We start from the raw sequence: 27,801 nt of genomic DNA, 5'->3' as shown, positions 1-27,801 counted from the left end.
GCAGTGGAAGCAGGGACAGGTAGCTGGGAAGGGGCCAGGTATGCTGTCTGGACATGCATGGGATCAGGAAGGCTGAGGCACAGATGGAACTGAACTTGGCGAGGGATGTAAAAATAACCAGAAGGGAGCCTACAGGTGCACTGGGCAGAAGTGACAGACCTGGGAGAGTGCACTCCCTCTGACAAATGAGGAGGGAGAACTGGCTTTAACCAACATGGAGAAGCGCAAGGTACTCTATGAGTGCTTTGCTGTCTGGATTCTGCTGGAGATATTCTTCCACCTGGCTCCTGGCTTGTACCAGCTGGAGAGAGCACAAAGGGCCACCAGAAGTTATCTCATAAAGGAATGGCCAACCTGCAGAAAAGGCTCCAAAGATCCCCCTCCCAAGCATGGCCAGGTTTACAACAGAGACTTTACCCTCGGCTTCCTGTTAATGAATCACCACCGAAGACCTGAAAGTGGTTCAGCACACCCATTAAAATCACAACCCTCCACACTTGTTTCAAGCATATACCCCTTAATTTCTATGATGACAAACCTTATGACATATAGTAGCTGTTTGCCCCACTGCTTCAAGTACCCAGGAGGAAAAGAACACAAATGCATGCTGGCCACTTGTCTGATCTCAGGGCAGACTGAAGGCACCAGAAGGAGAGATGGAAGTGAGCAGAGGAGGACTGTAGCAAGTCATAGAGGCAAGGAATGAGGTGGAAAGCAAGTCAAGAAGGCCAACAGAATAAAACAAAGATGTACCAGATATGAAAGTTTATTAAATACCAAGTTGGAACATAAATATCTGGAATTAAATATAGCATATTAGTGTCATAAAATACATTCATATAAAAAGGTGCAGTACCAATTAGACAGAAGGTTGAAACATTAATTTTCCTTCTTCCCACTATGAACCGCTTCAGGTTCATCATGTGTTCATCTACCAACTGTGAATGTCTTAAGATGGGCCAAATTCTAATGCAAAATCCAACAAGGATATCAAGTCAGAAATATCAAAAAGGTCACATTAAAGCTTTCTTGGCACTGCTACACACGCACAGTATTTTTAAACCCTAGGTGCGTGAAAGTGACAGCAATGTAAAGTGCATTCTTCTCCAGCTTAATCACTGCTAAAACTTCCACTTAACCAGCAGAAATATTCACAGCATCAGGACGGAAACAGCTGGCAGGAATCCAATCAAAATCTCCTATGCGTTAAAATAACACTGGAGACTCTACCACAAACAGTGGAAGGGTTAAATAGAACCAAAGGAATGCTTCTGGTAAAACCTTTAACAAAAAACATGGAGCAAAATAATGTGTCAAAAACATTTTGACAGTTCCGTCAAGTTCAAGAGCCAACCTTACTCAGTCTGACAGTAATTAAAAATAGATATGGTTCTTATCCTGAGTGCAAAATAAACTGACTACCCCTCGGTGACCAACAGGTAAGTGCAGAGTGTCAACCTATTTAATATATTTAAAATTTATATTCAAACCGCAGTAAAGATGTTTCCACACTAAGCTGCAGGATGGGAAGTCACAGACCTCCTATGTAAACAAATGATCTCCAGTACTTTTCCCTTTACATTTTAAATAAAAATATATTTAGATCAGGTAATTTTGGTTTAAAACATCCCGGTACTCCTGTACCGCTCTGCAAAGGGGATCCTGGTCAACATTGAGATTTTTTGAAGATCCATAAGTAGATTTCATTAGAGAAGCTCTAGCAGTTTCAAGCTCAGCGGTGGCTGGAAAGAAAAGAAACAAGATTGACGATGTTACTTTTACAGTAGATTGAGTCAAATCAGTCACTGTAAAAACATTACTGATAACTGATCAGGCTATGCTCTAGAGAGATATTTAAAAACTTCCAAGGAAAACACAAATCAAAAAGGAAGGCATAAAGGAAGAAACATTTTTTCACATTCAATGATCAGCCAATACAATTTTTAAAGCTAGTTAAAGAAATTCCAGGTTTTAGAAACACAGAATGGTTTGGGCTGGAAGGGACCTTTTAAGATCACCCAGTTCCAATCTCCCTTCTATAGGCAGGGACAGCTCCCTCTAGACCAGGTTCCTCAGAGCCCCATCCGGACTGGCTCTGAATGCCTGCAAGATGGGGGCTATGCACAACATCTCTAAGCAACCTGTTCCAGAGTCTCACCACCCTTACATTAGGAAGTAAAGAGTTTCTTCCTAATATCTAGTCTAAATCTACCTACTTTCAAGTTTACAGCCATTTCTCCGCATCCTGTTATTACATGCCCATATATATATATGAAAGTTTTAGCCTTAACTTTAACTGCCAGGGATGTCTTAACTTTCCCTGGCTAAACCCTCTTTCGTTCATGGAAACACATCTTCGATGGAAGCAGAAAAGGATTTTCAGTACTTCCATCCATCAGCCTTTTCCAGACAAGATCCCCAGACCAAGCAAATACTACGGCTCCTACTACACATGTAATTATGTTTGAATATGCAAATGAGCACATGGCAATGGGTTTCTGTCTATTCAGGGAAATTGGAAGAGCTGTGAAGCAACAGCTGGATTCTCAAGGGCTCCCTGCTTCAAAATAACTCTAGGAACAGCAGCAGTGACTCTGGCAGAATGCTAATTGTGAAACTGTATGAATTCTTCTCTGAAGACCTGGCCTTTTATTATAGAACAGGCTTTACACTGCATATTAAAAGCAATCAGTTCATGCTGTGTTTGCCTATATATTGCTGAATGATTTTTACCTAAAGAAAGGCTATCTTTTCCACTGATTCTTCTTTATCCAAAGACAAGTATGACAACATGTCAGGTACAAAAAAAAGCAATGAAAAAGAGCGAGCAAAAATTAAGAACACCAGAAAATGTATATGGTATATTTGAAGTGCTGAATGCAATGAATGTATGCAGAAAGAGAAGTAGTGACAGAAGTCCATAAAAATCTTATTTCTGGGCTTTTTTTTTTTTTTTTACATTTGATGTTTGTGCCTGAGGATGAAAGGTGACTTGAACTTAAGCCAAGTGTATCTGTGCGGGGGAGATGGTTTGCTCTCCATGCTTCTTCTCAAAAGTAGCTGCAGAACATTCTGAAGAGTATATTGGTTAGCAGGAAGTTTTCCATTAAAACTCTCTAAGTTAGAGTTAAAAACAGCCCCACACTGTGCTTCAAACAGCACAAATCTTGACAACTTTTGAAAATAATTACATAGAAGTTACGAACAGTCATCACCTTCCTTAAAAACACTGATATCAGAGTAGCATATTACCTTGCTGAAGTTCCTTATTGATTTCTTCCTCCAATTCCTTCTGTACCTAGAATTATAAATAACACATGCATTATAAATAACACTGCACATTTTATTAAGTAACAGAAACCAGCTTGGATCGCTAGAAAGGAGCATTTGCCCCTCGCTCTCCCAGGAGATGTTTATTTACTGTCATTTATTCTGAATGCAAAGTTTTCATAAGGAGAAATTAGACCTTTTAAAGGGCCACAGTCCAAACACCGTATGCGATCATTTACATTTGAAGATATTTGCGACTCCTGTGTTATTTTCCATCAGGTCTTTAACGCATAGAAGTAATTGTCAAAACAGACAGCATATAGCTTCCAGACTCATGTAATTAGCAAATACAGTTAAGTGCTTGGAGCATGTGGCTTACGTGGAGAGGCTGAGAGCATCAGGACTGTTAAGCCTGGAGAACAGAAGGCTTGTGGTCTCACCTACAGGTGTAATTATCTGACTGTGGGATGCAGCATAAAGAAGACAGAGCAAGAAATTTCTCGGTGGTGCCAAGTAAAAGAACAAGAGGAACAGGCAGAAGTCAAAAGAGTGGAAATTTATAAGACTGCTAAAAATCAGGAGTGCAGACAGGAAATAAAATCAGAAAGGAAACAGAAACTGAGAGACGGAATGGGAAGTAGGTGTTCCCTTTCTTATGCTACCAGTAGGAAAACTGGTTTCATGAATCCATGCACTCACGCTGGTTGCAGCTAGCAGAAGTCACTATTATTTCCTGCACCCACTTTTCAGAGCTGCATTTCTTTCTCTTGTTTGTAATCAGTGCAATTTGTTTTTTCAAACAGTTGCATGGACAAAGTAATTGATACCAGCATTTTGAATAACAGCGGCGTAAAGTATTTTCAGCTTCTTATCCCTGAAGCTTTATCAAAGCTTTTGCAAAATCAAAGCCAAAATCTACACGAGCTTCCTCATCCCAGGAGATGCTCACACTCTACTTCAGATAACCTCCCTTACTTTGAAAAACACCAAATGTGCACTGAGAGCTTTACATAAAAACAAAAGTGCAAGATGACTACACGAGGCAAACTCCAATTTAAGTTCCTTAGTTTCCAGTTATTATGAACTTTACTGTCAGGAGAACTTGTAATCTCCTCCATCCAAGAAGGCAGCACTTAGTTTGAATTTAATGGCAATACAGAGGTGGTTTTTTTTGTTGTTTTTTTTTTTTTCCCAATAGAAGGAAACAGATTACTGGAAAAATCTGAGGTATAACTGAAGCAAAGACAAGGCTCAGAGTCAGGTAAACTCTTGTCTTTTTAAGTAGCCTGGTGAACAGGCCAAGTACTAAGCAGCACAACTGGCAAAGTACTTCAAAGCTATTGCAGAAGTTGCAATCATGTATAAATTGCTGCAAAATATTATAAAGCTGTCAAGACTTGAAGAGTAGGTTGTTGTTTTCTCAGGTAATAATACATAGCAGGAAGCACAAAAAGAAATGTTTACTAGGCACAGCATGCATCCCACAGCAGACTGTATAGGAAGAAGCAAAGCAATCATACTCACATCATCCTAGTTTTAAAGGATGACTTTGTTAGTATTAATGTACTAAAAGAAACTAAAAATGAAGATCAGTAAGGAAAAAAACAACGTGGCTTGACCAGAGATGTCTGATGGGCTGAGCAAAGATGTCAAAGTTATCCATTTCAAGTATGTCATACACTTATGCACATTCTATACAGTAAAGTTTAATAAATAGCTTAGCTGGGAACTTCCAATGCCACAGCAGCTGCTTATTAAATTTTCTCTAGTTGAAAAAAAAGAAAAAAAAAACAATACAAAAACCTTACATAAGTACATAGTTATGTGTATATACAGTTAGATAGTTCATCATTTAGATGTCAGTATTTTTGGTGTCTGAGCACTCTAGGAATTCTGTACAGTCTTAATGACCTAAAGTCTTCATCACTGAAGAGTATTTCACAATGCTTACCTTATCCATGTACACTTCAACTTTTTTTCTTGCCAATAATGCAGTCCCAGCAGCATCTAGGAAGCATTCCCCTTGGCTGGAGCTTCTGTTTAGTGTGGAATTGTTTCTGAGATTTCCCAGTTCAGCTGAATATTTTCCTGGACTTGCAGTAGGACCACCACTGACAGTGCTGCTCGCAATTAAAGATTTGTTTCTTTGGCGTTCCTCAAAGAGCTTACAATTGGCTTCTGCAAGTCTCTTGGTTGTTCTGAAATATTTAAAAACACACAAAGAATTATCTTTGATAATATTTTTGCAGAGTCACTTCTTCCAGGTCTTTGACTACTATTCAGCTTTTGAAAAGAGAAGGCATTAGAAGTCCAAAATGAGAGGGGCCCAAAGGCCATGTGTTAAAATGCTATCAACTTCAAACATGGGCCAGTGATGCCATAACTAGTGGTGTGACTGCTAGAACACTGAAGTGAAATGATGGTGGTTCCAAAAATAAAGGGGAAAGGTTTTAGAGGGTTACGCTTACATCCATAGTGCTGACAAGACACAGAAAAAGGATTTTAGGAGGAAACAGTACAAGGTTTTTCATGCAAGCTACTGCTACTTCACGTCTTGTTACCACTCCAAAAAAGCACGCACTTACCTTTCCAGCTTATTTGCTAGCCTTATTCTCATTTTCATTTCTTCACGATGCAGCTCTTTGTATTTTTCCACTTCCGCAAGCATAGATTCGTTTTGAAAAATACTGTCTTTGGTATCTTTTATTTTGTCCAACTCACATTCAACCTCTTTTATTCTGCACTTCAGCTGGTCTCTCAGCGAGGCATGATGATTTTCTCTGATTTGTTCTATCTTGTCTTGTGAGGCTGCCTGGACCTGAAGCAGATAATACAATTTCAACCATTGCAAAGAAAAAGTGAACTGCATCTCCCTATACGGTTGCCCATAACCAATTTAAAGGGCCCAGTTTTACTCAACTGAGTCAACTGGACCTTTTCACTACTATCAGCAATCAAGGCAAAACCCTGGAACCAACACGTTAAATAACTGTTTTCATCCAGACAGATCTGCTCTTAGCAATATTACTTATGGGAGCAGCTACTAAAAGAATGCTATGGCTGAAGGACAGGGCACACAAAAAGGATTCTACAAAGAAATTATGAGAATCCCATCCCCACTCTTTCTGCCCCACGGTAACTTCAGTGACTTCTTCCCTGAGCATTTTATCCTGTACAATGATAAAACATAACCTGTACGTATGGCCAAGCCATCTCTAAGTTATAGCATTCATGTGATGAACAGCAATAACAAGATGACCAGATGGCCATAGCTTCTTCTAAGAACTGCAAAACAGAAGTCTGTCAAGGGACGGCTATTAGCTTGGGGACCTGCAGGCAAATTACACACACAAAAGCACTTTCGCCAAACAATTTTCCATTCTTCCACTTCCCTTCAGGAAATATAGAAGTATGGCACTAACACAAAAAACCAAAGTACGAACAAGAAATGGCAAAAAGAAGTTACATAATAAAAACTACAGACATACACAACAAATTCACTTACCTGCAAAAACAAATTGACTTCTTGAAGTTTTTGATTTATTTCTTGTGCAGCTCGCTCTTCCACTTCTTTCTTGTATCGTTCGATTTGGTTGTAAGTCATCATGTGCACATTGTGGACAGCCTCCAGATGTTGTCTCAGGTTTGCCACCTCTTCTTTCAGCTGGCATCTGGTCTTCTCTAGTTTTTCATGTTTTTTCATGTTTAGAGCCAGCAGTTCTTGCAAATAATGGTTTTGTCCTTGTAGTTGGACGCATTTTTTACACTCTAAATCCAGCTGATGAGAAAGTTCAGTAACCTACAGACAGTAATAAAATGAACTTAGAGGGGTGTAAAATTATTCTCTGAAAATTTATGAAGGGGAAGACCATCAAGTCTGTAACTGTCATCTGCTGACTCAGTACCCGAGTCAAAGGAAAGACAAGATCATCTTTTAAGGGAAGAACAACTTTTAAGTTCTTGCCAATAGGGTTCCTTGACTTACAACCTTCCTCAGTTCTGCAGCAAGTAAAAGATCAACAAGTAGCAAACTAGCAGAATTTCACTTACGGGAGTGTGCTGAAAGGCACTAGGGCCATTCTTTTGTGCACTGCTCTACTGCTCGATGGAAATCAAACCACTCTACCCAGACAGCAGAAAGAATGCCTATCATGCTTCAGGGGGAATGTTCCAGTACAGAGTTAACTGGGCACAGGAAACAAGTACTCCTCCTGCCATTGCTCTTGAAAGCTTTGTAAACAGTGCTTCAAAAAGCAGCTTCCACAGCAGTGGTAAAGGAAGGTATTTTCTCTCTAGGTCAAATCCAGTGTCTGGTTGCAAGAATATGTACAAAATATGAGATGTTTCAGTAGTTTCCAAGGTCAACTGTGAAGCCAATTTTCTCTCCCAGAAATATAACTTTTCCATACCTACTGAAAAGAATATTACAAGTCTCTAGAAATTAACATGACCCAAACAAAACAACAACAACAAACAAACAAACAAACAACAACAACAACAACAAAAAAAAAAAACAACACCAAAAAAACCAAAAAGAAACAACAAGAACTTGCCTTTGTTCTTGATTTTTCAACTTCATTCACCATTTCAGAATACCTGTTCTTCATTTCTCCCTGGAAATTGAACTGGGAGTCTCTTTCTTTGGCTTCATGCATCTTTAGTTTTTTCACAGCTTTCTTCAAAAGGCTCTTGAACCTGCACAACAAATCAGTCAAGAAAATAAGCAAAGGAACTAGGTATCTATTTGTCACGCTTGTACAAGAAAAGCATAGCTATGGCTTGCTTCATTTTTAACATGCTCAACAGGCCAAAAGTTAATAAGAAAAACCAGCATTTCAATGCAATAGATCACCTGGAGGGTCCAAATTTCACCTCAACAGAAGAAAAAAAGACTTCCCTCCCAGAAGTGCAAGGCAGCCTACATTTGCTCTTCTTATGGCAGCTACAGAAAATCATAGGCTCATGTACCAGAACTGTCTTGCAAGAACTGATGTGAGATCTGAATTTGCTCAGAGTTAAACACACCTGCTTTTACATGCAAGTTCCTTAAAGCCTGACTTCTAACCTACATGAGCTCTCATTCAAGTACTAGTGAACCATACCTGTCACATTCCTTCTGCAGTTCAGTATTTCTTTCCCTTTCCTGGTCAAGACATGCTTCAAGTGGTTGTTTCAATTCTATCGGCTTCTTCACATTCTTTCTTTCATTCTCACACTTTCAAAAAACAAACAAACAAAAATACATGATACACTCAGCACAGGACAGTACACATAGCAACTGCAGATAGCACATATCCATCCTTTTGCCACATTCAGCAGAACACTGAGGCACAGGATTCTTGTAAACATTTAAATCACTTCAGGCTTCACACAAGCGGGCCAAGACCTAGGGATACCAATTAACGCCCCTGCTGAAGCAAATGCTCCTCTGCCCCCTTATTGGGCTTCGTCCCAAAAAGCTGGAAAAAAGATGCTAGAGAACAGCTTCCGCAGTTCCTCTGCTAATAGGTCAGCTTGCACAGGTAGCCACAGCCCTGGAGAACACTGCACACTCTACAGCATTCATTCCAATGACCAGCAGGCTCTTGTGGAAGAGTCTGCTTTTCTGGAATTCACCAGTGTCTTCTCAGTCATTACTTCCATATCTTATTTGTGGGTGTTTACTAATTTAGTTGCTGTTCCTCATGGTGTTTTTTCAGACAAACTACAGGAGAACTGGCAACTAGTTCTGTAGTTTGCATTTGCACCTTATTTATTCTGCAAGGGTTTTAAGCTCCTGTTATTCTGAAAACATGCAGCAGTTCCTCCGTACACTGCACTGAAAATAAGGGGTGTTTTAATCCTGCTTGGAAATCAAGGGGTCAGACAATAACCAGAAGGAAATCAAATAAAGAACACAGGAACTGCTGCCTTGCTCCATGTGCTCAACTGGTATCAAACCACACCGTCTTTCTGACAGCACAACTCCGAGATATTCTCTTGGCTTTTATTCAATTCCTTCATGACACCCAAATCACAATAGTACTCAGGGCCTGAGTAGCAGGGATATAAAATCAGAGTATGTAAGAACTCAAGAAAATGTCAGCATTGCTCTGGGTATTGGCTAGGTGTTAGGGACTGTTTTCTGGGCTCACTTCTTCTAAAAGCTCAGCATTTTCCCTACTCAGTTTAGCAATATGGTCTTCAAGGTGGGCTCTCGACTTTCGATCTTCCTCGCACATCATGCATGAGCCTCTGGATGTCATAGCCAACATATTCTGATTTTGTATCTATGGAAACAACAATGACAAAGGGAATGCCAAGATAACCAGAGAGACAACACTGCACATAAACTGCATTATAAACTATTAACTCAAATGGAGGCAGGGCTAAGCTCTCACAACTAAGGATCTATAGTGAATGTTACACTGAGTTTATAAAAGATGGCTTGAGAAGCACCATCAAGAATAGCACTTAATGCTAGTGGAAAAAGTGAATGCTCTCTATACGATAAAATGAGGTTACATCATTTGGAGATAAGAAGACACACATACAACATTAACTCACAGTTTTCTTAAAATTCCCTACACTTACTGACTGTGAAATAACTGCAGATCTCCTCAGAGCAAGAAAATGTTTTCAGAACAGCAATGTTACTTATCCTTTTACACAAAGGAGCAAAGATTTGCATCACAGATGCATTTGTGTGTAAACAAGTTTGCTTATTCAGTTCCCTTTGTAAAGAATGAAAGTTGTCTACGTGCTTTGAATAGCACATTTTAAGAAAAAGAGAGACATCCCTGACGTACAGAAGGACATAAAAACCTGAGCTTAAAGGCTTATATGACAAACTCATAAAACTTCCTCATGTGTCTTTACAGGATATGTTAAATGTCGGTTCTCCCTATGTGACAATGTATGGGTAAAATACAGAAGGGTTAAAAATGCTAAAAACCTTCTAATTGGTATATCACCAAAAGAAGATGACAGGAAAGGAACCTGGAAAAGAACTCAGACTTTTCTGGTGCAGATAATCAACAGCTTTTCCCTTCCACTAGATCCTTCTTATTCTCCCTATAGCAGCTTAATTTTCCAACAGCAAACTAATTAAAGAATATTCCAAGGTTACACAAGATGCTAAGCCATGCATGCGCACCAGCTACTTCCCAGCTGCCTGCCACTGACTGCACAGCATTACTTCACCTAGTTGTTCTTTCCTTACCTCAGCCCCCTGCGGGGCAGTAAAGTACCAACACATATTCACAAATGGAAAAAGAACCTAATGAGCTCAGGTGGAAACTATGACAAAGCTCTGAAGATAAAATAGATTTCTCACATCCAGGTTTCCCCTCCCAGATCTCAACCACACATCTCCCTCCTGCTGACACTGTCCGTCCTATCCATCAAAAGAATCATGCTGATGAACACAAACATTTTCATACTACTGCAAAGACAGAAATGGCAGCAGTGAAAGGTGGAGATTTACAACCTTTACCTTATGGGAAAACTCTCAAAACTGGAGAATAGACCATCAGGATTTTCAGAGTACCCTACAGTCACACCACAGCTCAGATGACTCAGCTCCCCTATGATCCCCAGGAAAACCACATAACTTCCCCACGAAAAATATCTAAATAGGCTCAGAAGCTCACATAAAAAAATAAAAAATAAATAAATAAAAGGGAAGTTTATGACTGGCTTACTGAGGCTTCAGTTCTCTTGTCCTGGTGTTGCGCAGCAGCTTCCACCCTGGCATTTTCCATTTCAAGCCTTAAAGAGAAGCACAGATCTTATTAGACAAATCCATAATAGCGCACACTGCAAAAGAATGGTGTGAAAGAATGCTATTTAAAGCAAGAGCTTCTTTTAAAATCATGTTTTACCCTGATGATGCAACAAGGCAATTCTGACGTTTTCAGAGAATCCCAGAAAGCAAAACCTTGCTTCACTCTGTTATTTTCTTACCGTTGGACATGTTCTTCCAGCTGCTTTATTGTAGAACTGCTTCTGGAAGCTGCTAACAGAAGGTCTTTCATTTTTTGGTTAGAAGCTGATATTTGTCTTTCCTTATTATCTAGGTCAGTCTTCAAATCTTGAATGCAACGCTCATATTGAATACGCTGTTTTTCAGAGTCATGTAACTGTAAAGTAGCAATGAGAATCCTCAGCAGCCCGGTTAGGTTCAGTATAGAGAGCTCAGTGAGCACTGAAGAATTTGGATATTGCATGTATCTACATACACCCCCTACCCAAAGTACTGGAATCGTTTCCAATTCATTCAAGCCTTCATTTCTCTTAGCAAATGAACAATAACAGATGATATTTCATCATCTGTGACACTGGCCTCTCCCATCTGCACAAAGGATTTTCTATAACACCATTATGAGCATTGACACTGCCAATCCTACCTTCTCAGTGGCTTGTGACATCCTGAAATTACTTGTTTGCTATTCTATCGAAAATATTAACCAAAAAAAACCTCATCCTTTTCCTAAAGTGATTTCACAGCTCATTAGTATGTTATTATGGTAGATGTTTCAGAAAAAACCCACAACTCTCACAGAGAGCAAAAAAGAAAAACTCAAATTCAGCTGTCCAGTATTTCTACTTTTTCTCAGAAATCAGACACCAAACTTGGCCAAACCAAAAGCGATAACCTGCTGAGACACCAGGTCATTTTGCAAAGCAGCTTATCAAATACAGATCTTCTCCAGTTAAAGACATAATGACTTCGTGTCGAAGACCACCCAGTCATGGACACCAAGTGCACAGAACAATGCAGTTCATATACTTGTCTTTAAATCTATACCCCTGAATTTATTTCTAGGATAGGAGGACATTTGCTTATACTTTGAACTCTCTGCTCTGATTTGGCACAGGCATGACTGTGATCACAGATGACAAGGGGCAAGTTGAGAAGACTAAGGGGATAAAGACCACCTTATAGTGTTTACAACCAACCTTATAAGACACAGAAAAACAATTTGTAAATTCAGAGCACCTGTGTAATGTTGCTTCAGATAGTTGGTAGTTTGTACACATCCCATCCACAAATAAATTCTTAATTGTGTTTGACACCAGGAGAGGGAAGTAAGTTGGGAAAAGAAAGAACACTGCTACAACACCCTGGAGCCACAAGAAGAACTTTAGCTGTGGGGCTGAAGAACGGCTCCTACTTGCAAAAGAAACTAGTTGGCTTTTTGATGATTCTAGTAACACTTATCTTTCACTACAGAGGAGGAGGCCAGCTGGCAAAGATTTCACCAGCTTCATGAATTATGACAGGGTATCACTGCTAACCTCCTTAGCTCTCTCTGGTACTTGCTCTCAGAACATTATTTTTCTCTTCTTCACCAGAAACAGGGAAAAATCACCCTCAGATTTTATGTGTAAGTTACAGCCTCTCTGTACCTTAGCTTTAATCCTGTCCAGTTCCTTCTGCAAGTGCAATTTGTCTTCCTCAAGGTCACTGCGGTAGCATGTAGTAACTACAAGGGAAGCTTCTGACATAGACTGCTTTTTAAGAGCATCAGCAAGCTCCTGCTGCAGCTGTCTGACCAAACCCTAAGGAAACAGATAAACATGAGGAAAAACATGAAACTTGACTTTACTTTACTCCTTTAAACTGACTATATTATACAGTTCAGTCATTTACCGGTCCTCCTTAATTCTAAGAGAAAAAACAATGAACCACAACAAAACAACACAATTTGGTCCTATGTGTAAAACTTACACCTGATGCATTTTAGAAATACAAAATCATTTTATGAATTGAAACATTTTAATTTATTCTAATTGTATAGCTTACCTCTCTTTCTACTTTGTCAGTCTCATATTTAAAGACTTGTTCCTTTAAATCAGTACACTTGGTATTTAATTCCTTGTTTCTCTCTTCCATGAGGTAAACCTGCTTTTCACTGTCAGCTCTGAGTTTGTTGAACATATCATGAAATCTGTCCTGGACATCATTCACAACCTTTTCTTTGATGATCTCCTTGTTCCGCAAATCTTCCAGCTGCTGACGGAGTAAAAGGTTTTCACTTTGGAGCTGGGCCAATTGTTCCTGCATAGATTCATGCTTTATCATAAATTTACTGACTTGATCTTTCTCAAGTTGCCACGCATGCTCATTTTCTTTTGCTTGACACTGGGCTTGATTTAAGTCTTTTTGTGTCATTTCTAAAAGCAGTGTTTTTTCTCGAAGTGTTTGTTCCAACTGGTGAAGCTCGTTTTCTAGACTATTAACTTTGCTTTCCGTTTTACTCAGCTGCTGAGACAAGCTCTTGTTGCTCTCTCGCACCTCAGAGAGCTCACGATGGAGCTTGTCTTGTAAACGAAGCCATTCATCACGTTCTCTCTGAAATGTTCGTTCGGCATCACTTTTCAATGACTGATGATGTTCGAGATCTTGAACCACTGCATTCAAGCGGGAACAGAATGATTCAATCTCTGTTTCCAGTCTGTCTTTGCTTTCTTTTTTCTGTTCAAGCTTGGAAGTTAGCATTGCAGATTCCGTCTTGAGTAAATTCAGCTGTCCATTGTACTGAAATACTGTCTGTGTTAAGGTTTCCTCACTCAGTTTAAGTTCCTTCTGAAGAGAATCATTCTTTTCTTTCAAAGACTCATTTTCCTCTAAGTATTTTCCTTCATCCTCCTGGTGCTTAAGTTTTACTTGATCGAGTTCTAGTCTTAGCATAGCAATCTCTTCTTGCAGTAACTGATTTCTGTGTAGCAGATCCTTTTCTCTGTCATTAGTGTCAGATTTCTGTGTGATAAAGGACAATAATGAATAGTTAGCTGGGAAATAAATTCAGGTTTAACCCATCAGGCAGCTAGGCACCACACTCTCATCACTAAGTGGGATGAGGGAGAGAACAGGAAACAAAACAGAACTCATGGGCTGTGATAAAAATAATTTATTAAGCAAAAAGATGAAGGACATGGAAACAAGAAAGTGATGACAGTATAATAACGAATTCAAAAGCCAAGTAATAGGATCACAAACAGCCTCAGCCAGCTTCTTTCCTAGTGAATCTCCAGATATCTGGACATTTCACGGGTAGAAACCTTAGAAATGATTGTAACAACTATACAGTGAAGAACAGCAGGCAGTTTAAGAGACTGGGAACACAATGTCTTATTTTCCAGTGGCTTCCTACTAAGATTTCCAAAAGCACAATAACTACACTTACTTTACCCCACTGCAAGGTCTTAAGTCTACATCTCTTCTACTAATATTTAGAAATGCTTCAGAAAATGTGCCAATCCATTTTCAGTTTACCAAAATCTAGCAATACTGCTGGATAAATTGAGTTGTATGAGATTTCCAAAGGCTATTAATGAAGTGAGACACAGAAGAGGACTGACCAGCTGAACAGCAGACCAGGAGGTAAACTAATGCCAATGATGTCCCTGTTAAATCCAGGCAGACTGAAAGAGGTGATGCTAACTACTTACTGCTTCTGCCAGAGCAACGTGGCCACTGAGGATCCTTAATGACCACTTTCACATGTTCTTAATATGTTTGCAAATACAAGTTCTGAAAATTTGAGGCTTACTATTTATGGGGAAAAATACAACACAACAGACCGAATTTCCGAGGTATATTTCAAACTGCGTAGAACCATGACAGGAATGCTGAAAAGTAGGTAAAGGCCAGTGAAAAGACCCTCAAAACTGTATGTAAGAACTGAAGAATTCATGCAGGTTGTGTACAGTGAGAACATCATCATCTCAATTGCATTAAATAAGCCACTAAACTTGTAATAAAAATAAAGGTGAGAGTTTTTCTGGATTCAGTCTTGATTGTAAGCAACTGAGGCAATTTACAGATTATCAGGTAAACAGTAACATTTAGGCCTAAATTTAAATTCATGTAAGTATACTTGAAAGAATACTACAAACAGTAACTGTAATTTCCTTCTGAAGAAAAAAAACAACAATAATAAAAACATTATATATATATATACACATATAATATATATATGGATATATAGATATAGACATACATATACACACACGCGCACAGAGTTCTGTAGTAATTAGGAAAAATAACTCAAAGAGAAGCTTTGCCTGAAGCACAAACCAAACTATAATTCTGAAAAATGTGAAAAGGTATCATGAACTTGTTTGTTCACGCTGGTTTCATGACAATGGTCCTCAAAATGCACCAAGATAATTGCCTAATGTCTCTTTCACCAACAAGTTGAACATACTAGCATAAAATATCAGTTTGAAAGAAACAGAAAAACAGAAGATATATATTTAATATACCTGTTTCTTGAGCTGTTTCAGCGTTATTAACTCTGTTTCTAAATTCCTTACACGAAACTCAAGTTGTTGTTTTTCCTCTGTCTCTCTAGAATATTGATCCTTTTCCCTCTTTAGTTGCTTTCTTGTTTTTTCATATCGCATTTCAGCTCTATGTCTCTTTTCCTCTTCTTGTTTCACAAAAAATCTGGGATTTAAAAGAGAGTATTTGAGGAATTAAAGCACTGACAAAAAAGTAAATATGCCACATCATGAACCAGGAGAAACAACTTAAAACTGTAGAAATGTCACACCTTTTCAAATATAGAAGTTTTTCTGCAATTTTAAACTTTTAACATCACTCTAATTTCATTCCATTAGTGGTGGAAGACACGTTATACATGAGCTGCACAAGACTGACAAATAAGCCCTTAAGTGATGTACAAAATTCATCATGTATTTCCATGTCGACATAGGTAAACATGAACAGTAAACCACGAACTTTTACTAACAAAAATACACTGTTTTTAATAAGTTGATCATCACCTATATAGTACAGATTCATAATGACTGCAAGTAATACCGATAAAACATCACATCACTTATCTAAGACAAATCAAAAACTTTTAAGAAGCCTTCCCTAAGACTATAACAACTGCTTACCATGTGCGGATGAACCTTTTCATTTCTTTTAATAAATTAAAGGATAAGGATAGTGTTCAAAAAAAGATTTGAATATCAGCAACCACTAACAAGTAGTTCAAAACATTGGCTGTAACATCAGTATTGAAGCAGCTTATTCTAAAGGAGAAAGATTTACATGTAGTCTTTAGCTTCCCAGAAAGTACAGCTTTTATCATGTATAGCTAATACTGTTTTGAGATTTTACATAGAAGAAAAAATTAATTCCTTCTATTTACAGATGTTTGGGAATTCTGAAAAATGTTTAGAATCAAATCCAGGACAAATCAGGAACGGCTTTGTCTTACTTACAATCCCCTTCCACGTACTGGGAGACTGCAGGCACATCCTGAAGTTTATTTCCCTCAGCTTATTCTCACAGAGTTTCATGCTCTGTGATCAGCCTGGAAAGCCTCTACTGAACTCACACATGTTGACTACGATCTCTTGAAGGCCATAAAAAGAAATGCACACAAGTACTTGGAGGCCAAAAGTTGGACCCAGTGCTCCAGACACAGACCAACTAGATGCTAAGTAGGGATGGACTCCTCCCTTCAGCTTCTTGACTCTGCAACCCAGGATGCTGCTGGCCTTCTCAGCTGCAAGATCATTCTGACTCATGTTGCACTTAATCTCTGCCAAAGCCCCCAGAGGCTTCTCAGCGAATCAGCTCACCAGCCAGAGCATTTCACTGTGTACACAAGGGGTTCCTCCATCCCACGTGCAAGGGCTTTGAATTCGTTCTTGATTAATTTATTAGGCATAGGAGGTAAGATTCTAAAGACACGATTAGAGTCAGTGTTAAGAAAGAAATTCTCTGGGAAGCCTGGTCTGGTGGTTGGTGACCCTGCACATAGCAGGGGGGTTGAAACTAGATGATCATTGTGGTCCTTTTGAACCTGGGCCATTCTATGATTCTGTGATTAAGACCTCTATCACCTCCAGCAAAATTAATCTGAACCTCCACTGCGCATTTAGTTCTTTGAAAAATATACTTTTAAAACAGTTTGGGGAGCAGGGGACTACTCAGCATAGCTTTCAATACCGAGGAAAGTGCTTCAATTACAAGATTTAAAACAATCTAATTCTACGGATTATTTTATTAGCTTACCCTTTTACTGGCATTTCAAGTAATTTTGGTCTCTCCTCAGATGAAGAATTCTTTGTGTGTTTTTCTTCTATCATTTTTTCATTCTTCCTTAGAGCAAGCTTTTCTTTTACTGGTTGATGGGTAATATTGCCCACTGGTGTATTTGATTTATCAAGACTTTCCTGTTTCTCCACTGCTTGCATTTTGAAATGTTTCTGCTTCCTTTTTTCCTTCTCAACCTATGAAGAGAAAATTAAGCTTCATATATTTTCTGATTCTAAAGGAGATCCAAGACCAAATAATCTAAGCTTGACTTTTAAAATAATGTAAAATAAAAAAGATTTTCCCCCAAAATTACTCTACAAAATGTACCAAGACTACAAATATACTCTGAATTCACTCTTGATTTGAAGTATAACAATCAAACAAAAACAAAAAAGCAAAGCAGCCCTAAGGAAACAAACAATAGAAGCATTACTGATGGATAAGAAATCAGATGGACTACACAACAGTAGTTGTAGAAACACAAAGTATGAGTGGATGTATGATGTCATACTTCCTTAATGATGAGGAAAAAAGCAAACTGAACTCAAAAGCAGAAACAGCTTCACAGCAATCAGGAATTTTAGTGAGAGGCAATGAAGGCACACCATGCACAAACCACAGCAAATGAAGAGATAAATCAAGACCCTGTTCAGAAGCTATTTTCATTCCTTGATCGACAATCAAAACTGGTGTACTTGTATGAATTTCTTTTTATGGTAATGAGGTGATAACTACTTACACTGGAAATGACTGCCACCTATTGTCAAACTGAAACAATACACTTTGCTTTCTCAAAACCTTCTGATTACATTACGGGGAAAAGCACAGTTCTCCACTGCTTTCCTTATTTATGAGTAACGTTCTTCTCTTAAGACAAAAAAACCAATTTGCACAAAGCACCTTCTTTTAATGATCAATAGCTAACATGAACAGGACCACCGATACTGAGAAAGACTAAAGAATATGGAAAAGCAGGTGAACTTCTACCTCTTTTTGTAGCTCTACCTTCTCTTTTTCCAAAGCCAGGAATACCATTTGCAGCATTCCTACCTTACTCTTAAATCTTTCCACATCTTGTTTTAGTTCTTCATCCAGATTCCTTTTCAGCATGCCACAAGGTTGCTGAGCATGCGGGAAAAGATTTTCGATTTCTGTTTCTCCTATTTCCTTGTTTTTGATAAGGCAGTCTCTGGGAACACTGTCACTAAGACAGATGTCCTTGCCAATTTTCTTCTCACTTATAAAGCCAAGTGTACTTTCACCATTTGTGGAAACAGGTCTTATATTAGGAAGATTATTAGAAATGTCATCCCAAATATTTGTTTTTAAACAATGTCTCAGGGAATACTCAGGACTTCCCTCTACATCTCTACTAATCCCATTCTCATTCTCTTCCATTTCCTCTGCTTTTGATAGATGTACTTTTGTATTATCTGTGTAATTAGTGCAGCCTTCTTCATCTGGTATTCTCCAGGTATTTTCCATGCTCGCATTTAAGTTATTGTGATCAGGAAGGACACAGAGACTCAGAATAACTATTTCAGGTTTGGGTTCTTTTAGGTCTACATTAAGTTTCACATCTCCAAATTCACCTTTACTTTCTAACTTATCACTTGATTCTGTCACACAAGACGAAACACAAAGACTCTTCAATTCTTCAATGAGGTCATCTTCTGACACTTCTGCCACAAGGGATGGAGCTTTCTCAGATTCATTAATTTCACCAAACAGCTGCTTCAGCTCTGCTGTAATGTTTGTAAAATTTCTTTTCAACTCCCTTTTCTCTTTTTCAATCCACATTTTTTGTATCTTTCTTCCCACAGCTTTAGACTTAACTGCTTGTCAGCACTGTGGGATTCCTCATTTTCTGCTAGGGCTTCCTGATGAGAAATTTCTGCTTTGTCAGTCTGCTTTTCATGTGCTGTATTTTCTATCAAGTTGGTAGTTTCTAAAACATATTTATCCTTAAGTAAGCAGGTAAAGACAGAAAAATTACCAAGAAAAATGAAATTACCGTTAAGCCATATAATTTACATTGCAAACTCATCCCATCATACAACAACAACAAAACAAAGATACCTTATTTATTTTTTCCTCAAAACAGAAGGATCTAGTTTAGAAACATAAACCAATCAAACAGATCAAAACCAATCAGTAACAACAGAAAACACAACTGCCCAAATTTTCCCATACTCAACTTTCTACTGACTGTCCCTTTAAACCCCCTGCTGGTGAGCGTTCATAACAAGCGTGAGTGATCATAACAAGCTTTTTTACTAACCACAACAAGGGACTGGCTACATTACAATCACTTATGCTCCTCAGAGTCAGAATTATTAAATTCTATTCCAAGCTCCCAAGACAAATATTTACAAGGAATACCTGTTCATTCCTGCCCTCAGCCCAAAATCAAGAACTGAGACATCTATCCAAACGGTACCATGCCTCAAGCTCACTGACCAGCTCCTCTCTCCAGCCTTCTCACTATCTCTGACTTCACAGTCCCTGCAAAGTTGCCCTTGGTTTGTGTTCCCTTCTGAACAAGGTCTGCAGCCTTGGCATCCCAAGGAACCACAACTATTGTCCTTCTTACTCTGGTTATAGAGGCCCTTTTCTCCTTCTACATCGTAACTCCACAAAAATCTTTCACAATGGAGAGCATCTCAGTCACCACCTGCCTCAGCCACTTCATTTCCAAGCTCCATTCACTTTGCACATCTGCTACCACCTTCCAATACTTAAGTTCCGCTCTCTACCTGCTGAAATGAATCACATCCCTCTTCCACAGTGCCTTGGATGTATGATGATATTACTTCCTCCACTTCCCTTGAGGTATTACAGAAGACTCCAGACACTCAATGAAGATCCCTACCCAGTCCTGTATGCTCAATACAAACAGGACGCCTAGCCTATATTCCTCCATAATGACCTTCAAAAAATATTTTCGAACACTTACTAACTTGATCAGATAAGGAGATATTTTGCAGAGACAGAGAAAGCACTGACAGATCATATTTCAGGTTTTTACTTAATCTTTCTAATACACAGAGGAAAATCTGGCGTGTTTTCTCAAAGAAATAATCACATGATATAAAATTTTGCTCCCAAATGAGTATGTATTTTGCATAGGAAAAAACAAAAAACCCACCACATGACTGCACTGTTTCTCAGAATTGCACGCAAGGAAAAACACAATATTTGGTTTCACATACCTGCCTCCCAAAGTTTTCAGTGGCATCCTTGACCATCTCTTTTTTAGCTGATGATGACACATGAACGGTAGATTCTGAGCGCTCACCTACAGTGAAAAAATTACATCTTTATAACGAACATGACTTATTACAAATTAATTATACCTAGAGTACATCCTGAATCATTGCATTTGTGAGAAAATAGCACAAACTAACACAGCCTCTCAAGCGTATGATTATTTACGATTTGAACATAATATTACAAAACAGTTTGAAGATGCCTCTGTGCGAACTAATCCCTCTCAGGGCATTTTCTCTTTCATTCCTAAGGGAAATTTGATGAAAATCAGTCAGAAATACACCTTTAAGAATCTCAAATGGTTTACATGTAGAACTATATTTATACATACATGACACACTGTATGCTAGACAGCAATCGGCTAGATTCCTCTAGCTACTTTCATTTCTCCTTGTTTTGTGCCACAAAGGGTCTCGTTTAACCCTTTTAGAGTTAGAAATACTTGTACCATAGGAATTATAACTCTCTGCAGAAGAAATACAGCTTGCTGAAACCCAAACATAGGAGTTTGAGACAAACTTTCACATATATTTCTTAATACCTGATCTTTGAGCAAATACATGGATTATAGAAAAAAAACAGACACGAGGAAGGATGAACAGAAAATACATGAAATGATGACATAAAATGAGCTATGAAAAGACTGTTTTTCCTATCTAACTTTGCCACGTCCCACACCATCACTGGACTACATTTCACATGACTACATAAAACAGACAAAACAAGAACTCACAGAATCACAGAAACACAAAGGATGGAAAAGACCTCCAAGATCATGGGTAAATTAGGTTGCTAAGTCACTATCCACCATATTTAAAGAGTTGTGGCAGTCAGGTAAAACCCTTAGTGACAGGAGAAAGGGAAACATCACACTTGTTTTTAAAGAGTTTAAGAAAGGAGGTACTTTCCAAGGCCCAGACAACCTTCTATTATGGAGTGACTAGAGTGGAGGATAAAGAAATAGCAACTGATGTTAGCTACCTAGAGAGCTCATCTCTCTAAATTGGAGAAATATCATGGATGGATTCTTTGGTAGACAGGGAAGTGCTGCCAAGTGGTGTATCTGATATGTTAGTGAAAAGAGATCGCATTCAGACAGATACTGACAGCCTACAGAAGCAGGTCTTATGATGTTCAGCAAGGCCAAGCGCAAGATCCTGCACCTGGGTTGGGAAGTCATCAGCTTCAGCACAGGCTGGACAATGAACAGACTGAGAGCAGTCCTGTGGAAAAGAACTTGGGGATAATGCTGGATGAAGAATTACATATAAGCTGAGAATGCATGCTTGCAGTCCAAAAAGCCAATTGCACCCTGGGCCACAAAAAAAGAAGCACTGCATGGCCAGCAGGCCAAGAGAGGTGGTGTCCCCTTCTACTCCACTCTTTCAAAACCCTACCAGGAGCACCGAGTTCATCTCCGGGGCCCCCAGCACAAAAAATCTCTGGCTAGAGCAGGTCCAGGGAAGGGTCTCAAAAAACAATTTGAGGACTGGAACACTTTTCCTATGAGGAAAGCTGACAGAGTTGGGGAATATAAGAGTTTGCAGAGACCATATGATGGCCTTTCAATAATTAATGGGGGCTTACACGAAAGACTTTTAACTATGGCCTGTAGTGACAGAGCAAAGGGTAACAGTTTTAAACTAAAAGATCGTTCAGATTAGATATAAGGAATAAATTCTTGATGAGGGTGATGAGGCACTGCAACAGGTTACCCACAGCTGGGAAGTTTCAATTAGGTGATTTTTAAAGGTCCTTTCCAGCCCAATTCTATAATTCAATGATTCTAACCACCTTTTGTGCATCTTACAGAAACAATATCACTGCAGTAGAGAATCTCCTTTTCTTTATGCAAACACACGTACATTTTTTTTCTAGAAAGAAGTTTAACCTCTATTGTCATCAAAAGAAACAGTACCTTTTTTCCCAAGACATGGATGTCAAACAGCTTGGAGCAATTTCCATTCCATACTTAGAAGTTGCAATAGTTTTCTGAACTCTTATCTAATCATCTACTTCATATGCTTGCTTATATAGGTTTTCACCTGATTTGTAATTTTCAGGGCTCGTTGTAGAAATTCTAAGACCTTAATAGGGAACTGTTTTGTATCTCGCTAACAAATACTTAAATTCACATATATCAGAATTAAGAAACTAAGAACCCACTGAGGTTAGATATACTCCCTCCCATGTATAACAAATGATCTAGCTGCTTCACTTTTATTTATCTTTCCCAACCAAAAGGAATACCTGCCAACATACTTCCACTCACTACCTCCCACCTACACTCTCTTTCCCATGTCCTTCCACTAGCTCTAAACTCAGTGGCCAGTTTAAACAAAACATGAGAGGATGGCTTTGGAAGAGCATATGTAATACATGTTTTCATACAACTGCCAGAGAGGCAAAGAGAAAGCCAGGTAAATAATCAATCATGCTAATGAAGCATAAGCCTATGAATCACCCATTCTGTCCCACCTGCAGCTCCTGGACAGCTCCACCTGCAGACCCTAGCCAGGAATCAGACACAGGACATGACCCTATTGCTCCTCTGCAGATTGGTATATTTGGCAATGAGAAGGAAATGAGTAAATGTGGACTGCCTGACAAGGGGTGATGATAGCAGGTATGCTGGAGGAACCTTACACTGTAGAAGGATGTTTAGAAATGTTGAATGGAGCTGTAGTGGAGAAAACACCCAAAGATAGAGCCATATTTCATTAAATCTGCTGCTGAAATAACATCTTGCTAGCAAAACATTAATTTAATATGAAGAATTTACAACTACAATGTATCTGCCCACAAAGGGACATGACAAAAAAAAAAACAACAACTATTTATAAATACCTTCAATATCATCTACACTCAATTTCTCCTGTGGATCTGCAAAACAAATGAATCAAATGCTTAATTAAATATGCTTATCAGAAAGATTTTGAAGCTAAAATCAGAATATAAAAGACATCATTACCTGATTTTTTCTTTTCTGTTTTTGAAGATGTTTCATTCATCTCTAAAACTGCAGAAACCTTTAACTATGAAAGACAAACCAATGAAAAATAAACACCCATACATTCAAAGTAACCACATATTCATTAATGAGCAGGACAAGTAGATTTCAATGAAAAGCATTTACCTGCAAATTACTGGGTTTCTCTGAAAAGCCTGGAGATGAAAAATGAAAGCGTTATTTTATTTAATTGAAGATATCTTTTATTCTTTACAACATTAGTAAGCTCTGTAATTGTTTCTTGCACAAATTACTTCATTGAGAGTGAAATAGCTAATATCCAATTATCTTATCACACAGAACTTGTAGTAGTATATAAGAAATACAGAGTAATTCCCATCATCCAACTTTTATTTAAAAAAAAAAAAGAATCAAATCACAGAATGACAACAATTCATGTGAAGCATTAAGTCATGTCTATTAAGAGAACAAGATTAAAATATTTTGTTCCTTTTGGAAGCTGAATTCTGCTTTCTGGAAAAATTAATTAGAGCAGATAGCTTTGGCTTCTTAATGACCAATCAAGAAAGAACCCAGCAGAACTATGACTACTTCTATTCTAGCAGTGCATAATGTTGAGGCTACTTTCTCATTAACAGCTTATGGAGAGCAAGGGTACAGACACAGCAACCTCATACAAACATCATTCAATGAGGTAAAAACAATCTGGTTCTCAACTGACCTCTCTGGATCAGTTTGCAAGGAAATAAATGATACAAACATTGCTTGGTTGTAATGCACAACATGTGCGTTATTCCAAATCTTTTTCAAGTTTAGTGTCAAATTTTATTTCCTAACTCACACAACCTACTGCCCTGTGCTGCAGTCATCTTATACTTTACGACTCCATTCATGAAACAAGCATACAAAATGCTTCTACGAATTGTTCCACAAAATAATTTTTAGATTTAAATAAATACTAAAAACAAATCATCAAGACTTGATTTTCGAACACTAGGTGGTCAAGTAACATGGAAATACATTAGAAAGACTACCACAGTCACCTCTTCCCCCCTCCCACACTGATTTCAAGCTTAGCAGAATCATATGAAGCAGACATTAAAGACAATTGGTAAGTTGATTTATGGATTCCAGAAGCTTGCTAAGATTTGGTGTCTGCTTACAAAAATAAAATTGGACTTGCCTTTTAGGCTATGTCATTGAATCCATATTATAAGCCACATTGCCAAAGCACTCTCAAAAAGATAAAAGCTTTATTCCAATAGCAAAACGTTCCAGCACACTTATGATCAATCAGGATGGTCATAAAGCAAATGCCATGAGCTGCAGGTGGAAACCCGCAGAAACATAACAAGAATTTGCCCACATATTTTAGTTTTTAAAGAAAAACAGGAAACTAAAAAAAATTAAATAAACAAACAAAAAGATCAACCAAATGATATTTTTCTTCTGCTGATTATCCAGAAATATCCAAATCCTCAGACAGATAAATCTTAAACCAGATACACCTCCCACCACTTTAAGCAACCACCTAAAGCAAAGAAAAACACCCGAACAAACACATATCCAAAAAGTATACATAATGAACGCAAGAACCGCCTGGACTAATCAAGCAGGCCAGCAAGTTCAGTGTTCACTGCTGTTAATTAACATCAGCCAAGCACTTCATTGCTACAGCACATACTCACTGAACAACAGGACTAACAAGGAAAACAAAAGAAAAAGTTCACTTGTCTATAAACACAGACAAATCCAATCTATGAGATAGTTACCCTTGTTGTGCTCCCCTGAAACACTCTGCAAGCGTACTCCATGTTCAACTGCAGGTGGGAGAAACACAGGAGGAGATGCTTTCCTCGAACCTTCAGAACACGGCTGTATAATACAGTACATACGCGTAAGAATTTGTACAAAACAATTTTTTTAAAATAAAATCTAACAAAGGCTTTTGCATTTTAAATAAAAGGGCAAAAAAATCCTCACAATTCATCTAAACTATTCCATAATGTTGATTAAGGCTGGCAAATCACAGAGCCACACAAGAAATTAACACAGGAAGTCAAGATGTTGATTGTGAACAAGAAGCTGCAGCTCTGTGTTGATTGAACATTGGCATCAAATTTGCACCTGGCATTCAAATATCAGCCTACATTGCTGGGGCACATGTCCCACAATGTTGAGTGAGTGCATCACTACGTTGCAAAAGCAAGATTTGATTTGCTTAAAGGCCAAAAAGGCAAAGCTGATAGCGATTAAGCTATCTAGAAAGTCTTGTATTTTTAAGAAAGGAGTGGGGAATTAGTTTTTTTCCCAACAACAAAGGCTAGAGGGGAAGTAGCTACAGACCCTGCTCACTCTCATCTTGAGAATTATCAGACAGAAAGGATAAACACAGCCAGCACACTTGGTGTCTGCTGAACATGATTTTCAAAATCGGATTAAGTCTATCTAGAGAAGACAGAGGTTCTATACAGAAAAATCTAAATGTCTGGGTTGCTCAGTGTATTGGCATCCGTTAAACTCTGACTGGATCAGCAGAATAGATCTGAATAGTAGGAAAAAAAAAAATCCTCACAAAAATATGCCTGAGAAGTTCATAAGTTTAAAAGCAGCAATAAACTGCTGTATTAAAACTGTGCTAGAAAATCAACTCCAAAGCCTGCAGCCAGGAGGCCAACGTAAGTAGTCTGACATAACTTTGTCCCAGTACTATCTCAACAGAGAACCTACGCTACAGGTATTTCAATGACCCTCAGATACAGGACATCGAGCAGCAGCAACATGGGGTAAATAAGCCTCACCAGGGGCGGGGCTCAACGCAAAGGCAAGCTCTCACGTAGTTCTCATCTGGCTCTCCCACAGACCGGGGAGATGCACATATCACAGAAAGTACCTCAGAATCCCAGGGAGAATCAGACTCTTCCTTTTTCTCTGTTCCTACTGCTGGCAGAGCACCTACAAAAAAATGGACAAAGAGAGACACTGAGAATTTACTGCACTCCACTTTTATACCCCATCAGTCAAACAAAGGATCTGAAAGATGAGTAACAGTACTACAGCAAAGGACAAACCAAGAAATGAGTTACACTCAACGGTAGCTTTACACCCAGTCACATCACAGTATTCTGTTTTCTCCTCTTCATTTCTTTTCCAGCAAAAGATGCATAAGAATGGTGGCTGACATGACAATGTCCCTCGTGTTGGGACAACGTTAAGGAAGAAACTCCAGCATGCTTCAGTCTCAGCATATGGACACCCTGAGTCATCTTCCCTCTTGCCTACACCTCCATCATCTGGCACTTACTATCACATTCCACTCTACAGGACATACCACAAAAGCACGATACAAAACAACCTCACACTAAGAGGAAGCTGCCAACACACACGGCTCCTTGCTTAGTGCTATCAAGGGAGACCTCACCTGACCATGATTCATAATCCTGCAACTTCTGACCAGTACATACATAAGAAACTGACATTTAGGAATGAAACAGAAGCTCACAGCTCCAATACAGTCCAGAACACTGCAAGCATTTTAAATCTTATCACTTCAAAGTCTAGTATCTTCTGGCCACCAAACTCCCATCTAGAGCAGACCACAGTCAGTTCTCTCTTCTAAGCTACTCCATTATGTAAAACAAACTCAGGATTGACTCACACAGAAACGCAAGGAAAATTTACAGGAATGAGCCAGACAGGAGCAATGGCGTCCACTCTGGAAAACCGTAACTGCTGATTCCAGCCTGAGTGCTGACTATTCATGCTTTTCCAAAATAAACTCTTTGCACATAAAATGCACTAAGAGAAAAGTGAATGCACCGTGAGTGCTGCTTCCACACCTTCTGAGCAGCAACTGACCAATAGCTACACAAGCTCTGAAAACATCTACAGCAACAAGATATCCTCTGGAGACGGACATACTATCTTCTGCTCTGAGACCCTGGGGTGAGTACCTAAGCACCCACCTCTCTCTGAGGTCATGCTCTCAAGCATACAAGCGAGTAGCACAGGAGAGATCTCCTACATTTTACAACTGAACAAGGTGAGGCACTGGAAGAGTCTTCTCTGACTTTGAATCAGGTCAGCTCTTGGCTGAAGCCCTGAAAAACCACAGCTTTTCAATCTGATAGTACCCATTAGAAAGGGAATCAATAGTGTCACACAAAAGGCACACTAGACTACCTACTTGTTTTGTGCAGATCAAGGAGAACACAGCAACAAAATTAATAAAGAAACTTGCATCATA

At 38.8% G+C, this 27,801-nt stretch overlaps 1 protein-coding gene across 1 annotated transcript; it reads right to left on the bottom strand.

Annotated features, from left to right (window-relative positions):
- Nucleotides 1-750: 750 nt before the first annotated feature.
- Nucleotides 751-26,118, bottom strand: LOC146756571 (ankyrin repeat domain-containing protein 26-like). The gene is made up of 18 exons (XM_085523976.1): nucleotides 25,328-26,118; nucleotides 23,721-23,749; nucleotides 23,556-23,619; nucleotides 23,432-23,467; nucleotides 20,527-20,612; nucleotides 17,291-17,508; nucleotides 15,523-15,706; nucleotides 13,058-14,014; nucleotides 12,661-12,813; nucleotides 11,215-11,390; nucleotides 10,953-11,019; nucleotides 8,373-8,485; nucleotides 7,824-7,965; nucleotides 6,776-7,069; nucleotides 5,856-6,088; nucleotides 5,222-5,468; nucleotides 3,253-3,298; nucleotides 751-1,742 (listed from the first exon to the last, which is right to left on the bottom strand). Exons 1-18 carry the CDS (start codon nucleotides 25,446-25,448, stop codon nucleotides 1,600-1,602), a joined length of 3,309 nt encoding a protein of 1,102 aa, XP_085380102.1. The 5' UTR covers nucleotides 25,449-26,118; the 3' UTR covers nucleotides 751-1,599.
- Nucleotides 26,119-27,801: the final 1,683 nt, after the last annotated feature.

The sequence above is a fragment of the Coturnix japonica genome, chromosome 26 (assembly GCF_054131305.1).
Source record: "Coturnix japonica strain WE chromosome 26, WE-NBRP24, whole genome shotgun sequence".
Classification (NCBI taxonomy): domain Eukaryota; kingdom Metazoa; phylum Chordata; class Aves; order Galliformes; family Phasianidae; genus Coturnix; species Coturnix japonica.
The sequence above is the reverse complement of the archived record's forward strand: the minus strand, read 5'-3'. Positions and strand labels throughout refer to the sequence as shown.